Source organism: Amphibalanus amphitrite, unplaced genomic scaffold (assembly GCF_019059575.1).
Source record: "Amphibalanus amphitrite isolate SeventyFive unplaced genomic scaffold, NRLGWU_Aamphi_draft 000140F_arrow, whole genome shotgun sequence".
Classification (NCBI taxonomy): Eukaryota; Metazoa; Arthropoda; class Thecostraca; order Balanomorpha; family Balanidae; genus Amphibalanus; species Amphibalanus amphitrite.
In genome coordinates this window covers 156528-172458 of record NW_024881635.1, presented here as the reverse complement: position 1 = coordinate 172458, position 15931 = coordinate 156528, and the positions used below count along the sequence as shown (strand labels likewise).

At 62.0% G+C, this 15931-nt stretch overlaps 1 protein-coding gene across 2 annotated transcripts in view; it reads left to right on the top strand.

Moving 5' to 3' along the window:
- The window catches only part of LOC122382465 (RING finger protein 44-like), a 34442-nt gene extending 18701 nt beyond the window's left edge, over positions 1-15741 (top strand). For both annotated transcript variants that reach the window (XM_043367835.1, XM_043367836.1), the window contains 6 exons: positions 3343-3554; positions 4624-4789; positions 10952-11098; positions 11552-11680; positions 12900-13619; positions 13972-15741. In XM_043367835.1, coding sequence (XP_043223770.1) covers positions 3343-3554; positions 4624-4789; positions 10952-11098; positions 11552-11680; positions 12900-13619; positions 13972-14031 — 1434 coding nt within the window. In that variant the 3' untranslated portion in view covers positions 14032-15741. The remainder of the gene's footprint in view (positions 1-3342; positions 3555-4623; positions 4790-10951; positions 11099-11551; positions 11681-12899; positions 13620-13971) is intronic.
- Positions 15742-15931: the final 190 nt, after the last annotated feature.

Here is a 15931-nt window from a genome sequence, read left to right as displayed (position 1 = left end):
CCTCGCCGCCGCCGCTGCCGCTTTGTTCGCCGGCGGCAGCCAGCAGAAAATTGGCGCCGCCGCCGCGCTGGAGGACATGGCGAGGGCCGGCACGGTCACAGCGAGGTCGGCGGCTCGGCCCGGCCCGACCGGCGCGTTCCATCAGCGCTCGCCCGGCAGCGGTGCCCGCAGCGCCGGTGCACGGGCGCGACGAAAACAAGGCGCCGGCCTAGCGGGGCGGCGAGTGGCGCTCACTGCCGCCGCCGCCGCCGGAACGCCGAGCGTTGCTCCCTCCCCGGCCGAGGGACGGCCGGGGCTTCTCGGACGGGGCCGGCAGGGGGCACGGGGAGGCGCTGAGGGCTGGCGCCGTCGGGGAGGCGGCGCTGCGGGAGGGGCAGGCTTTCCGCCGCCACCAGAGTGGTAGCAGAATTGCTGAGTCTGGTCAGCGACTGGCTTGCATGAGCTGATGGCGACATGGGTTTGTTTGCCTTGATAGTGGGAAAGATATGGCCATCGCTCTTTTCGAAGACTGAATCCTCTTTTAGAAAGACCCCTGCCATATAAAAAGACACATTTACCTAGATCACCTTGTTAAATAATTTAGGTACGTTGTTGTTAATCATCTGTTATGTTTGCTGTGCCTCCAAGTACATCTGTGAACCGAGGGCGATCCTTTTTTGTCCACTTTCGCCGTCCTTTTTTTTTGTCTGTCTACATTCCTGAACGTCGGCCAGGTGTAGGCCGTTATATGTTACTACTCTGTCCCTGTACTGCGACGGACCTTCCACCAGTTCGACTCGGTCCACGTAGTAACGAATGCAGCTGAGCTACCGACTGGCATGGTCAGTATGGTGTGCGGTGTAACTGATCGATGCTGAAAACATGTGTCGCACGTATGGTTCGCGAACTTATATTGCCTTTGTGGTTAACTTTGGTGAACTTTTTCCGTTTTCGTTTGTGCCTTGCAATATCATCCCAAATGTATTTTACCGATTGGTGACTCGCTGTGGACCACACGTCGCGCTTCAAACCATTCGAGTGCGAGACCGGCTCCAAGCCAACCAGCTGTGTTTGCGACTTGCTCCAAATCAACTGCGAGGCTAGCTGATTACAAACCAGACGAGTACGGGGCTGCCTCAAAACCAGCAATGGCTCCAAACCAAGAGACTAGCTCCAAACCAGCAATGTGTGAGACTGGCTCGAAACCAGCTGTGAGGAGGCTAGCTCCAAACTAGCAGCGTTTGAGACTTGTTCTAAAACAGCGCTAGCTCCAACCAGCACTGACTCCAAACCAGCCGAGTTTGTGGCTGGCTGGCTGGCTCCAAACCAGCCGAGTGTGTGGCTGACTGGCTGGCTCCAAACCAGCCGAGTGTGTGGCTGACTGCCTGGCTCCAAACCAGCTGAGTGTGTGTCAGCGCGGCCGCTGCCGCCGAGCCGCCGAGGCCGGCCGGCCGCCGCCATTTGCCGAGCGGCCGTGGGCCGGTCATTAGGGCGCTCCGCCCCCGCCGCAGTGGCGGTACGGCTCAGCGCCGCCGTCCGCTGCCCGCGGCGCCTCTCGACCGGGGATCGGGCGCGCAGTGATGACGCACCGATAGGCCCAGTGCGCCACACGGACCGGCAAGATCCGCACACTATCTTCCTACGGCGGCGCAGCGGTGCTGTGGGCCCCATCCGCCATCCCCGCCCCGCTCCAGGCGCCCCTGCCCGGCACAGGCCGGCTCCGACTCATGTCCCAGCCGACAGCGCTCAACAGCTCTCCCCTGCGTGACTGACCGCCGTTTGGTCGACTGATTCTAACATGAGTTTTTCTATAACGCCTAAGTCCGACACGGACATTGTATGGCGTTCCTTTAGCCGCGCTGGTCCGGCCGGGACGGCGGTGACCGAGGCCGACCCCGCTGTTCATCGCCGTCGACGCTGTGGTTGGGCTGGAGGCCGTCACCAGGAGGTTCACATGTCCTTGGACGGCGGCGGCGGCGGCAGGACCGGCCCAGGCGGCGGCGCGCGCACCAAATCCGTGAGGCCGCCGCGCCTGCCGGCCGGCCCGGCTGAAAAAGGCGGCTGGCCTCGGCGCCGGTCGGTGAACGCTCCCCGCCGACCCGGCTCTGGCCCACAAAAACCCAGCCAAATGGGGACGGAAGGGAGAAAAACGCCGCCCGGCGCACCCCGCCGAAAAACGGCCAGCCCCGCCACGAAAATGGGCAAAAAACGAGTTTTCAACCATTATTTTCCGGGCCTGGACGTTTATACATATAGCGCGCTCCGCCCGGCACAAAGCCCCCTGGGAGATACCCGACGAGCCAGACTGCTGTGGCATTTCAGGGTAAGATGACGCCTCGTCTCTCCAGCAAGCTCAGTCAACGGGAATCCCTAGCTCGTATGATGTTGGTGAAGGACACATTTTATTTCACAAGAATTCTTAGAATTCTTACAATGATTCTTATTTTTTACTTTTTAGGAATTTGACGTCTATTCCAGTGCCGTATATTTTTGTTGCATTGATGAATAGTCAAAAATATGCTAAGGCTTAAGCAATATTAAAAAAATGTTTTGTGAATCATAGGTATACTTCTTGCGCTGACATTGTTTTCCGTTGGAATGCATAAGTTGTTAGCTTAAGGTAAATATTATTATGAAATGCCCCATTTCGGACCGTGTAAAAGCTGTCTTATCTGAACAGATACGGAAGGGATGGGATTGGTACCGTACGTACTATGTAGCCCCTATAGAGGGGCTGGTAGAGCTCCGTTCCCCCGGCCCTGTCCCTCCCTGCCGAGCCTCTCGGCAGCCACTGACGGTGGCGGGCCTCAGTTGCCCAACTGCGCCGCCCGGTAACAGCCGCCAGTAGCAGGCGACCGTGACGGGGCGGGACGCCAGAGGCTGCGTCACGGCCCGTGACACTGACGTAACGGCCGGCCACCTCGACCTGCCGACCTAGAATGCCGCTCGCCCTTATCTTGCAGGGTCTCGCTGATTTGCTGATCGCCAGTCTCATTGGCTGGATTTGATGGTCATTGATTTTGTCGCGTGAGTGAACAGACAAGCGTCAACCTCGAGGGCAAGTGAAAACGATGCGACTTCAGTTCAGACCGCTTTTCCCTGGATATTTAGAGAACTGGGACTGTCGAGGTGTGGGGAAAACTGGAGACGTCTGGTGGCGCCGTCCCGATTTCTGACTGTTCGGGGGGATCTCTGCGGCCGTTCGTGACTGCCGCCGCCGTGACTGATGACTTCCCGTGAGTTCTGCTCGTGCCGACTGTGCCTGGTGGGCTGGTGGTCTTCCCCAACGAACTGGGGCTGCCGAGCGGCGCGCCTCCCCGGTCCCGTTTTCTCTCCGTCTCACCGTATCGTGTTCTGCCGCAGGCCGGTGAGTCGCCCAGTCGCAAACGGCGGCGCATCTCCCTGAGTGGCCAGCACCTGGAGCTGACGCCGCCGCCGGAGGAGCCGCCGGCCGGAGCGGCGGCCGCCGCCCCACCGCCGGGCCGCGCCGCGTCGCCGCCGCCGCCGCCGGCCCACAGGCGCCGGCTGTCGTCAGGCCGCCGGCCCCCCGGTGACGGCGGCCGCCACCACCGCAGGTCAGTCGCCGCCCGGACCCGCTCGCCCGCCTGCCGTCAGCTCTTTGGAGTTTTAGACCATAATAGGATTATTGGAGCGACTTATTTTAAGTCCATGTGTTCTACGAAGGCACTTGTTTTAGTATTTGCATGTTCTGTGAGACCGCGAGCTGTAGCGCTGCTCGAACTGTCTAGCTATAGCGCCGCTCGAACTGTCTATCATTTCGAGAGCTGTGCTTCCGTCAGCCGCGGCCGATAGGCTGGCGGCCGCGACGGTGACCGCCGTCCCGTCGGCGCCAGGCCCGCCCGACTCTGTTTGTACTGGGAGGCGCTGCGCAGCGGCCGGGGTCAGGCCAGCAGCGCGCCGGGAATCCACTGACGTGCGCGGTGACGGACTGGTGCCGTGGCGCCGCCGTCAGCGTCACTAACTGGTCCTGTGATCGGTGACTGCTGTGACCTCTGACGGGCTGGTGTCGTGAGGCCGCCGTCAGTCAGGCCGGTCACTGACCGGCTCTGTCTGACTGCCGTCACTGGCTGACTCTGGCTGCCGTCACTGTCACTGACTGGACTGCCCTGTATTTTGTGACTGTGGCTCTGTCTTCTGCCGGACTTGTGTCGTGGGGGCGTCTTTACTGCCACTGTCTGGTTTTGTAACTGACTGACATCACTGTCACTGACCGGCCCTGTGACTGACTGCCACCACAGGCTGATTGATTGACTGCTCTGTGCTCCATAGCTCACCGATGACCGTGCTGTGACTGCTGGCGTGACTGACTGTGCTCTGTGGCTCGCTGACTGTTCTCTGTTCTGCGACTGACTGTGCTCTGTGGCTGCTGCTCTCTGGTCTGTGACTGCCGCCTCTACTGATTGTGCTCTGTCGCTGATTGTGCTCTGTCAGTGACTGTTCTGTGACCACCGACTCTGACCTCTGACTGTTCTCCCCGACCGATGGCTGACTGCCGTCTCTCACTGGCTGGCTTTGTGGCTGACTGTGCTATCTGCCGTGACTAACCGTGCTATCTATCTGGCTCTGCGTTTGAATGACTGTGTTCTCTTGCCTCTGTCTGACTGTGGCCTCTGCCGCCGACAGCCCGCCGATGCGCCGCTCGTCGCGGTACGGCGGCGAGATGGGCCGCGGAGTGGCGGCCGACACGGGGCCGCCACCTCCGCCGCACCCTGGCCACCCGCCGCAGCCGCCGCACCTGACACACTACGCCACCAGTGACGCCGCCTCGCATCACATCCGCTCGCTGCAGGTACGTGCGCGACGCGCTCTTTTCTTTACAGCAGTGCAGAGCGGATGCATGCAGTAGGACACGGGCTGGATCGTCTGCTAGGACCGCTGCCCGGGCCCTGTGCGGACTTGACGCGGTCAGGGACAGTGAACCATGTCAAGAGCTAATGCGGCTAGCATTCAGATGTTTTTTTTTCTACATGACCGCAGACGCCCACGTAGGGCGCAGCGTGGTCGTGCCACTGCAGCCGTGGGGACGGGACTGCCGACCAAACGGCCTCGAATCCGAGCAGACTGCTCTGGTGGCGCCTGCCGCCGCACTGAGGCGCCGCGGAGGGCTGGCGGCCGCCGTCCGTCCGGCCCGCTGCCTGCCGAGCCGGCGCTCAGCCCTCGACAGTCAAGGCCGGTCGCGGCCCGGCCCGGCACGCTCGGCAGCGCTGCACACAGCCCGCCCCGCGGCCCGGCGACACTGAGCGCTGCTGGCGGAAACGGCCGCCGGCGAGAGCGGCTGCGTCCGGTGCCGGCGCGGCGGGCCGCGTGCGCCGGCGGTCTCGACCCGGCCGCCAGCCGCGGGCGGCGCCCCGTGACCTTGCTGCTCGGCCACCTTTCACCGTGACCTTTCAGGCCTGGCGGTCGCCGTTGGGAAACGCGGCTGCCGCGTCACGGTGGCCGGAGGCCGCGCCTGGCCCAGTGTGCCGCGTGTCAGCCGCGGCCGCCGCCCGCTGGCCTTGGCCGGCCGCCGTGCCGTGAGCGCGCCTCGGTCACGCCGCCGCCGCCGGCAGTCGGCTACAGCTCGGTGGTGACCCCGCCAGCGCCGCCGTCGTGCCCCGCTCAACCTCCCACGCCACGCCGGTACGGTTGCGAAAGCCGGCTTAAAACGGCATACGCACAGGATAATGGCGGAAGTAATTACGAGCGAGGCACTTGCCCGTATCGGCGCTCGGCCGACTGGTGCTGCCACCTATGGACGTGGGTGGTACTAGTGGTCGACGTTTCTTTGTCCAGATGGCGTGACGAGGGCCTCGGGAATCGGTGCGGGTCTGGGGCCGTTGCGCAGGCCAGCCATATGCAATGGAGGCTGGCGCTGGCGACGGAGGCGTGATTGCGGCAGGCTGGCCGTGCCGCCAGGGCTGTGAGGTCGTGAGGCCAGAAAAGAGGCTACTGACGCGCCAACGGGCGACGGACACCACTCTGTGTGTCTCAGTCTGTCACTGAATATGATGTAGACGTTCTTTCACTAAGAGCATGCACACGCTCATGCAAACAGGGTTGGCTGTGTTCATGTTCTTTCCACTATTCAGTCTCCTGGAACTTTGTCTGGACATGACAATGGTATTTAATATCGTGACGAATTGCAGCGGGCACTATGGGGAATCATGCCAAAAATAGTTAAAGACAGGATCATTTAGAGCCAGCAACTGAGCCGAGTTTTAGGTAACGGTGCTGTGGTAGTATCAGTCTCTCAGCGCGTTACCACGGCTGTCCCCGGATGAAATACGGGATTTTTGCAGGCGCTGAGGTCAGGTACCAGTCAGATAACACGGTGGATGACACCATCATGGTGGAACTGGTATGGACTGGTCGGGTTAGATGCCACATGGATCATGACTAGGTAAAACAACGGCCGTGGCCACGTTGTCGGGAAATAGGCTTAGGTCAGACTGCGACTCGTAGAGCTGCATTTAGGGTCTCATCTGAAGACCAAAAACCAAAGTAAAAGAAAGAAGCCGTGGTCTTTGTGTGCAGCCGCTCCCCTACAGACCTCCCCGTGGCTGTCTGTGTCTGGGCCGCTGTGCGTGTGGCTCCCCTCCCCGCGGGAGCAGGCTGGGCGCCGCCGGCGGACTCCGACCTCGGCTCGGCGGCGGCCGATCGACCTGGCTGCGGCCGGCCGAGTGGCGCTCCTTTGTGCCTTTGTACGGCGGCCGGCCGGCCGGCGCACTCGGCCGGCCGGCCGGCTGTTTTCGGCCGCCACCGCCGCGCCGCCGGCGGCCGGCGCCGCTCAATACGGGCCGAGCTGCCGGCGCCGCCGCACGCCGGTCGGCCGCCGCCAGCCGACGCAGCGCGCCGCCATGATCGTCTGTGTGTCGGTGAGTGTAGCACGCCGCAGGGCCGAGTGAGTCAGGCCGGCGGCGCCCCGCGCCACCCGCCATGCTGGCCCGTGCTCCGCCCGACTCCGACCGGCTCGTCCTGTGGCTGCCGGCCGACACCATGCTCGTCTGCGTGCCGGTGAGACGGCCCCGCTCCCTCGGTGTCGCCCCTTTTAACGACTCCACTTCCTCGGTGTGACCCCTTTTGCAGCCCCGCTCCCTCGGTGTGGCCCCTTTTTCGTAGGGAGGTCGGTCTCGCTCCATTGTCGTGGCCCCTTTTCGCTGGAGAAAAGGCCCTGGTCTCTTCTTGTGTCCCGTTTTTGTTGCTTAGAAGTCCCCGGCCTATCGTTGTGGACCCTTTCCGCTCCCCGTGCCGTTCCCCCGTTGTGGTCCCACCCAATGTGCTGGTGAGAAGGCCCGGTCCCTTGTGGTCCTTGTTAGTTGTTGCAACGGCCCAGTTCAACGACGTGGCTCCCTGTTTAGCGGGCGTTAGAAGGCCCCGCTTTCTTATTGTGACCCTTTTTTGCCCTTGGACGGTCTCTTTTCGTGGTGGAATAGCCTCCCTTGTTTAGTGTGGCGGGTGGCCCCTACTGGCTGGTGAGTCGGACCCAGCTGACCCTCGCTGTAATGAGGGCCCCGCAGCAGTGTGTGACCGCCGGCCCGCGTTGGTCCGAGGTCGCGCCGGTATGCTGGTGCGCCGCTGGGGCTCGGCTGGCTGCGGCGGCGGGCCGGCCGGACGTGCCGGAGAGGTGCAGGAGCCGCGGAGCCGTCTGCGCCAGGTTCACGGTGCACAGCGCGCCGCGCTGGACCCTGCGCCAGTACAGCGGCCCGGCGCGCTGCGGTGTGAGGGAATTTGTAGACCGTGCTGGCGGTCGGCTGACCGGAAGTTGGGCTGGCTGGTCGGGGTGGGGCGAACCGGAGGCGGTGTGCACCTCTGCCCAACTCACAGCCTCGGTGCGTCGCAGTCCCAGTCACGACCGTAAACACTGGGTAGGGCCGGGCGCCGGCACAGCACCCCCCCCCCCCCACCGGGCCCGCGCGGGCTTTGTTGATGAATGGCGCTACCGCACCAATAGCGACACGCTCCTCGTGGGCCCGGCGCCTCCCTGAGATGTGCCAGACTCCACTCAATGACACAATCTCGCTCAGTTTACGATAGTGTTTCCTTGTGTGTGTCGGCGCGTTGACGACCAAAGTTGGGTGGTTGGCTGCAGCGACTGGGAGCCGGTCGGTCGCCGCCGCACGGCTGATCGACCGGACGGCAGAGGCGCTGTTTGCGTCAGCGGCCGGCGCGCTGCAGCTCTCTCTCTCTCTCTCTCTCTCTCTCTCTCTCTCTCTCTCTCTCTCTCTCTCTCTCTCTCTCTCTCTCTCTCTCTTCTCTGTCTCTGTCTCTGTCTCTGTCTCTGTCTCTGTCTCTGTCTCTGTCTCTGTCTCTGTCTCTGTCTCTGTCTCTGTCTCTCGCCGGCTGCTGCAGGCTGTCCCGGCTATGTATGTGAAGCTGGACCGTCTTTGTTGGCCTGTGACGGCGCGCGGGGAGGGGAGGGGTGTATCTGAGTCTGAGCCGGCCTCCAGCGCCAGTCACGGGCGTCCTGTTGGTCTTGGCCGGCTCCTGCCGGGCCGATCGCGTCACTGCGCCGTCGGCAGCGGCGGCGCGCCTACCGCGCAGCCGCCGACGCCATCGACTCGGACGCCGATCGGGCCGCGGTCACGTGGCGCGCGCCGTCGCCTCCGACACGGGCCGGCGGCACGTGCAGCCGACCCGTGGCGGAGCCGGAGCTGTCCCCGTGCTGCTAATTAGCAGAGGAATGACCCACGCCTGGCGGGGCACCATGTATCGGTCACAGCCCACAGGGGAGCTAGTTTATTTACCCAGGAAAAGCATGTAGCCTTACAGACTACGTGGCCAGTCTGCCCTGAGAAGTCACAAGAGGACGAGTCTCAGTCGATCCTGTTCACTCGTCTCTGAGCTGCTGGAGTGGCGCGTTCCCAGTGGCCCGTGCTCAGCGCCGGCCTGTCTCGGCCAGCTCAGAGGACGGCGCGGTCATCGATTGTCGACCGGCCATCGACGGCCCGTCTGACGGCCTGCCCGCCTCGGGGCAGCGGCACGGACTGGTGGCGTGCCGCTGTCGGTGAGACTCGATCGGCGGCCACCTCTCAGCGACGTCAGGACTGTGTCCTCTCGGCTACATAGGCAGGGGTCTCTATCGTGGCTTGATCCCAGCGCGTGTTATTGTTCGAAATAACACATTTTTATAACCTATTAATTTCATTTTTCACTGTATTGGAAGCCATCCTCGAAGCCCTCATTATTTTCCTCAGGCACCTCATTATAAATGTATTTTTGCATTAGTGGACAATGATCGTGCCCCTTTCCGCATCACCTTCAAGCTGTTCAGCATCGCAAATCATTTGCCCAGTGTTTGCAGCTGCAGTGACAAAGCCACGGGGTAACGCCTGAGAACTCCGGCAGTCTGTGCCGAGATGGGCCCCCATAAGGCCGATAACTGTCAGCCCAGGGGATGTCACTGACCCGGGTAATTGGCGCTAAGGGTATGATACTGATGCGGAACTGCCCACGCCCGGCTTGACTGGAGGGCATTGATTGGAACTGAGGTAGATGAGACCAATTATTACGCCCTTGATTTAACCGGTTAGCTCTGGTCGCAGCTTTGTCCGTGTCAGGTGTGTGCAATGCGGTGAAAGAAGCGCCCACGCGACCTGCTCAGGTGACTGCTGTGGGGAAGGGAGGGGCGGCGGAAACTGCGCACTTGGACGGGCTACCTGAGCTGGCGGTCGACGGCCGGGGGGCACGCGTACTGTGCGTCACGAGACCGATCGATGCGGCCGCACGGGCACGGGTTGACGGCGACGGCCACTCACACGACCGGTGCGTCGGCCACCGACGGCCGTGCTGAGTCAGACCGGTGACTCCGTGACTCGCCGACTCCACGTATCCGTCGACTCACGGCCGGCCGGCGCCGCTGACGCCGTGATGCAGTGAGTCAGCGGCGGGCGCGGCTCCAGCCCCGCCAGGTGGTATCGCTACCGGCCGGCCGGCCCGGCGACCGGTCAGCTGCCGGCTCAATACCGCCCTCCCCCGCCCCCGCCCCGCCGGCGACCTCCCTCTCTTAGTCATGACTTATTCAGAGCGCGTGCCGGACTCGCGGAAGGGCGAGCTTTTCCCGTCCGGCGGGCTGACCGACCGGTCTGAATCGCGGCCGCCATCAGTTGTCGGGCCTCCGTCGCTATGATGCCCAGCTCGCTGACCGCGGGCGGCCGTCTGGCCACGATAGACGCCCACCCAGCTGATGGGCGCCTCTTCCGGCGCTGGATGGCGCGACTCCGGTGTAATGCACGGGCCAGCCCCAGGGTTACACTAGCTGGCATCAACTGACTGGCCACTGCGGAATTCAGGCGGGGAATTTTTGGTTAAGGATTTAGAGGAAAGGGAAGGGGACTTTCTACATGTAATGTAAAATCCTTATGAGCCAATGTCGAAATAATTTCCGAGGGAGTTGACACATCCCACGTTTTTCAAGCTTTATCTTTTCTACTTTCCAACGCCAAACACAGAGCGCGTATTTCCCGGAGCTCGGCTCCGTAGCTCCGGTCTCCGCTCCCGCTATGTCGGCGGAAGCCCCCTCCCCACCCGGGAGATAGCCAGGGGGGGGGGGGTCGGTCAGCTGACCTCTGCCCTCCTCCCATCCTTGCCAACGGCGGTGGGCGGATGACGCCATCACCTCCCACCGCGGGGCGGAGAGGGAGATGGATGCATGGGTGTTCGTAATCTGTATGCGCTGTGAGTAGCTTGAGTTAGTTCGCAGACCCCTCCCCCACACACAAACACTTTTCTTTAGTGGGTACCTATGAGGGAATAGTTGCGAATGGTCTCCGAGAACCCTGCTTAGAAAGGACTACCGAAGTATTGACAGCATTTATTTCATCTGCGTGGGGGAAGGGAGGCAAGCTGTGATCTGTTAGGATGTTTTGTTTCAACCAGTTTGTCGCGTGTCGGTGTGAGCCCGGAGCGGAGGCTGTGGTTGTGCAGCCCGCGGGTATCGCGCAGCTCCTCACTCCGATTCTCCGTCCGTCCTCAGGTACCGGTGCCGATGCAGCTGGGCTTCACGTCCCAGCACGTGCCGCTCTATTCTGGCCACCATCATCTGCCGCTGTGCGGCGCGCCGGCGCACATGCAGCCGTGCCAGCTGTTCGGCAGCGGGCCCCACTTCGCCGGTACCTGCCAGGTGAGTTGCCGCCGCTGAGCCTGCCGAAGGTGTCACAAATATCAAGACCGTCGCTCTCTGGCGTCTGAGAGACAGCGGTACTGCGGCCGACGGAAGCCAGTAACGCCGCTAAAACACGTCGACGAGGGGGAAAATGTATACGGTCGCCGGAAGACTCGTTAGCTGCCACAATGTTCTAGCACGTTGCTGCATATGTATGAGCTTCGATCGAGTCATTACACTGATGACTGACGGCTTCCTGCTGTTATGCATTCATTACACCTGTGACAGTCATCACCCTGTGAAGGCTCATCCCGAACACCGCGTTGCTAATCATATACCAGCTTTAGCGTGACTTCACTCTTGGCGACAATGACCGTTCAACTCCTTCCCAGCTATCTTTGTGCTCGTTCTATCGCCGTTATGGAGCCGGTTATGCCGGTGGCGTCTGACCGAGCCGTCCGCCTTCCTCAGGTACCCCAGATGGGCGCCTGCCTGCCGGGCCCGTACGCGCCCTTCCACAGCCAGATGCCGCCCCAGGCGCATATGAACGCCAACACCATGAACCAGACGCACTTTCCGCCGCGCACACACATGGCACAGGTGAGCTAACCGAACTTAGATATCTCTGATACGCCAGGGAATGCCGGGCATGCCGGGTGCTATGTTCTAGAATATCAAGGATGAGGCTGGAGAGTAAGTTACATGCCGCTTGCAATTATTGCCGCTTTTACATCATTAATTTAGCAGGGAATGCTCTTTTTTGCATTTTGCGGATCAACCACGTTTCATTTATATTATCTATTATTATTATTGTCTTTGCCTACTGCAAACCGATAATGGGAAGGGAACTTTTAAACAGCTGTGCAAACGTACGGTGCTTACTTCTCAAACAGGGCTGGGTGTATTGTCACATTATTTGTTCATTAGACCTTGCAAGGGTGTGAATTTTCCCCAAAATTGGAATGCTAAGTGCTAACCCGAGCTAAGTTGCTCAGCGTACCAGTTTCGTGTGGCCGTGTGACGGTGTATTTTCTGACCCAGCCCAGGGGCCGGTGCGTTTGTGTGCCGTTCTGTGTTCTTTTTGCCCGTTTTCGGCCGGTATCTTGTACGGTCGGTTTTTGTGACGTCTTTGTTAGGACTGGCAGTGTTTCTGGGCGTCTATTGATAATCCTGGCTGATCGTCTGACGCCACCAGCCCCGTACCTTTGTCCCTGTTAGCACTTTTTTCCAAGGGGGGTGTAACTATTTCGGCTGTTGAGTCGGGCGCAGTTAGTTGGCGCAGTCGAAAACGGAACAAAGAGACCAAAAACAAAGGCTGGTAGCCCTGTATATTTTCAGAGGCAATGTAGCCCCGAGACACATTTGTAAAACCAAGCCGCATTTATGTAGCAAAACCAAAATTTCAGTCAGCAACTTGCACACATCTGCCGCACGCTTTGTGGAAGGCTGATAGAGCGGCGCCAAACAGCGTAGGCTGACTCGGGCCCGGCTGCGGCTGCGGCTGCAGCGGCGGCGCGGCCGCGTGCCAACTCGTGCCTAAGCGCTGTTTGGCGCCCGTAAATAGCTGCACTCTTGACGCGGCGAAAACAGGCGGCGCTCGGCACTGAGCAATGACCGCCGCCGGCCCGCCGCCCGGTTGCGGAAGCCGGGTAAAAAGTATTGGCCGCCGGAAAGGTACCGCCCGTTGCCCGGGAGACGGGCGTTGCTAGGGCGACCTCAGAGCGCCGTCGATAAGGGAGAGAGGGAGATGAGCGGAGTCAGCCGACGTGGGTATGACCTGTGGGGCCGCCGTCTGACGAGCCTTCCTGCTCTGTTGCAGCGGGCCGAGGGCGACTTTCTGGCCGGCCGGTCGGCTAATCTGGTGACGATGCCGCGGATGGTGCCGCTGCAGCAGCACCAGTCGCCGCCGCCGCCGCCGCACCACCACCACCACCCGCACCCCCACCAGCACCAGCACCAGCACCAGGCGCACGGGCCGCTGCAGATGCCGCCTAGCAGCGTGCTGCCGCCGGCCGACTCGCGCGCCGCGCAGCTGGAGCTGGCCGCCCACCTGGCCGCCGGCGGCCACCGGCTGCGGCGGCCGGCCGTGCCCAGCCGCCGGCCGCCGCCGCCGCCGCCGCCGCCTCCGCCGCCGCCGCCGGCCGCGCCGCTGCCGCGCCGCCACCTGGGCCGCAGCCTGGTGGTGCCGGCCTCGCACGCCACGCCGTACACGCCGTTCCTGCTGCAGTTCCTGGCCATGCTGAACAGCCCCGGCGGCGTGTCGGCCTACGGGCCCACCGAGCTGCCGACCGGCAACGCCGAGACGGAAAACTACGAGGCGCTGCTGACTCTGGCCGAGCGGCTGGGCGAGGCCAAGCCGCGCGGCCTCAGCAAGGCCGAGGTGGACCAGCTGCCCAGCTACCGGTTCAACGCCGACACGCACAACTCGGACCTCACCTCGTGCGTGGTGTGCATGTGCGACTTCGAGAGCAGGCAGACGCTGCGCGTCCTGCCCTGCAGCCACGAGTTCCACACCAAATGCGTCGACAAGTGGCTCAAGGTGAGTTCCAGCGCGCTCTCAAATTACCGGGAGGTAGAGCGATGGCATAAGAGAACCATGTCAGTTGTGTTGACTTCGTTTAGACTTTTCAATCAGTGCCTGGGTTTGCATATGTTGAACTGGCGCCTTAGTTCAACATTGTTTCTATTTACTCTATGCCTTGTAAGGGCCGACAGGGATTGTGAGCGAACATACACCTGGAATTATTGACGGCTGCAGGTATCGGTAGATGAGCATGTGCCCTTTTAAAGATTGGTTGTTATCGACGTTGTACAACGATAATGTGTGCAAGTGCTGAAGCCCGCACGCCGGCCTGGTCAGCTGTATGACGCCGAGCTCTCCGTGCCCACAGACGAACCGCACCTGCCCGATTTGCCGCGGCGACGCGTCCAGCTACTTCGCCGCCTCTTAGACGGCTGTGGGCGGCGCGCGCCCGTCAGTGTGCCTGCCGCCGGGCGGCGCGCCGTTTCCCGTCCTCTGCGCCCGACCACGCCGCCACGCCGCCGCGCGCCCTGCCTTCCTACCCAGCATTCCACCGAAGAACATTGCAATAATCTCGCCCATTGTGCGCACCGTAGGACGTCCAGCGCTCTACCACGGCGGCGCGGCCCGCAGGTTCGGCCCGCCGCCCACGCATAATAAACCCACGCGCTAATCACGTCTCCCGCGCTAAGTGTACAAACAGCCTGCTGAGCGTGCGCACTCGCGCGTCCTTGTGTGCGCACACACACGCTCGTCTTTGTGTGAGTGAGTGTACCACGTAACATCCATGTAACTCAGGCGCTTTGTCATGTCGTATCGCGTTGTGCTCAAGTCGTAGACGCCAATGGTTTTGTGTGTTTGTGCGTGTGTGTGTGCGCGCGCGCATGTGTGTTGTGCGCCGCGGCGCCCGCCCGTCGGTGTGCTGTTTTGTTAGGGTCGCCGCTAGCTCCTTGTTACTAGCCGGTGGGTAGTTCGGCGCACGTCCGGCGCCCCCGCCGCCGGCCGGTCTCGGCCAGCGCTCCGCCTCCCGGCGCCCATCTCCCGTCCGTCTCCCCGCTCCCGTTATTTCTGTCCCCCGTTCCTCGGCCGTACCGATCCCGCCGCCGGCCGCTGCCGCCGGCTCGGCCCGTCTGTATCGATTAGTTCAGACAAGTCCGCAGGCCGGCAGCCGGCCCTCTCCCGCCGCCCCCGACGGGGAGGCCGGCTGTCCATTCCGTTCGTTTCCTGGTGACCCGATCCCGTGTCCGCCGTTGGTTGCGTTCCTGGCCCGGTCGTCCCCCCCCTCCCCCGTCCCCGTGCGGCGGCCGGGCCGTGTCTCTCCTCGTCTTCCGTCGTGTTCTGTGGGACCAACAGTGGCCGCGCCGGCGCGGCGGCGGCGGGCCGCCCGCACCCGCTGCACCCGGGCCGCCCGACCGCGCAGCACCGCCTGTGATCGTCGCTTCTTCGCCTGACTAACCAGAGGCGGCCGTCTGTCCGCGCGGCCCCGGCCGGGCCGGACCGGGCCCAGCCGCCAACCCACCAGTTATTCGTTGCCACTCGGTATGATCTCTTGTTGTCAAGCGTGCCATTATATTCTCTAAATCCAGTACTGTTACGTGTATGAGTGCCGCCGTGCATTTTGCCTGTAGTTGCGTTGACCGGTGTGGTGCCGGGGCGCGGCCGGCGCGCTGACCGCCCCGCACCCGTCTCGGCGCCCACCCGGATTATTGTAGGCCCACCGGACGGTCCTGATTTGCCGCCGGGCAGTGGCGCCGTCGGCTGTCCGGTGCGCCGCCGTTCCGCGGCGGGCTCGTTACACAGTTCAATTTACCCAGTTATCATATGCTGTTACGTGACAGTTATTAGCCGGCGCGTGCGCGCCCTCGCCCGGTACGCGTCGCTCTTCTACCCGCTGACTAGGGTAGTGCCATAGGCGTCTGACAAGGCGCCGGCCGCGCCCGCCACTCCCGCGCCGCCCACTCCTAACCTTCGTGTCTCGTGTGTCTTTACCAGCCATGTGTCAAGTGCTAGCCAGATAATTGGGCATTGGGACGTTCGAAGGAAGTAGAATGGCTTAATTCATCCACAAATTTTTCCATTAAGCAATCCCATCATGTGTATTGTGCCTCAACTTTGTTAAAATAAATGGTGTGAAAACAAACCACTGGCGTTTCGATTTCGGGGTGGGTGGTAGTTCTAGGGCCATGGGTTGGTGTGGGGGTGGTGCATGAGACGCAGATAACAATGTGTCGTTGATACGACGTGCGATACATGGGTTCCGAATTGTGTTGTACATTTCCACCGAATTTCACTAGTCAGACGGTAGTTAAAAACTGCTGAGTAGGTAATGT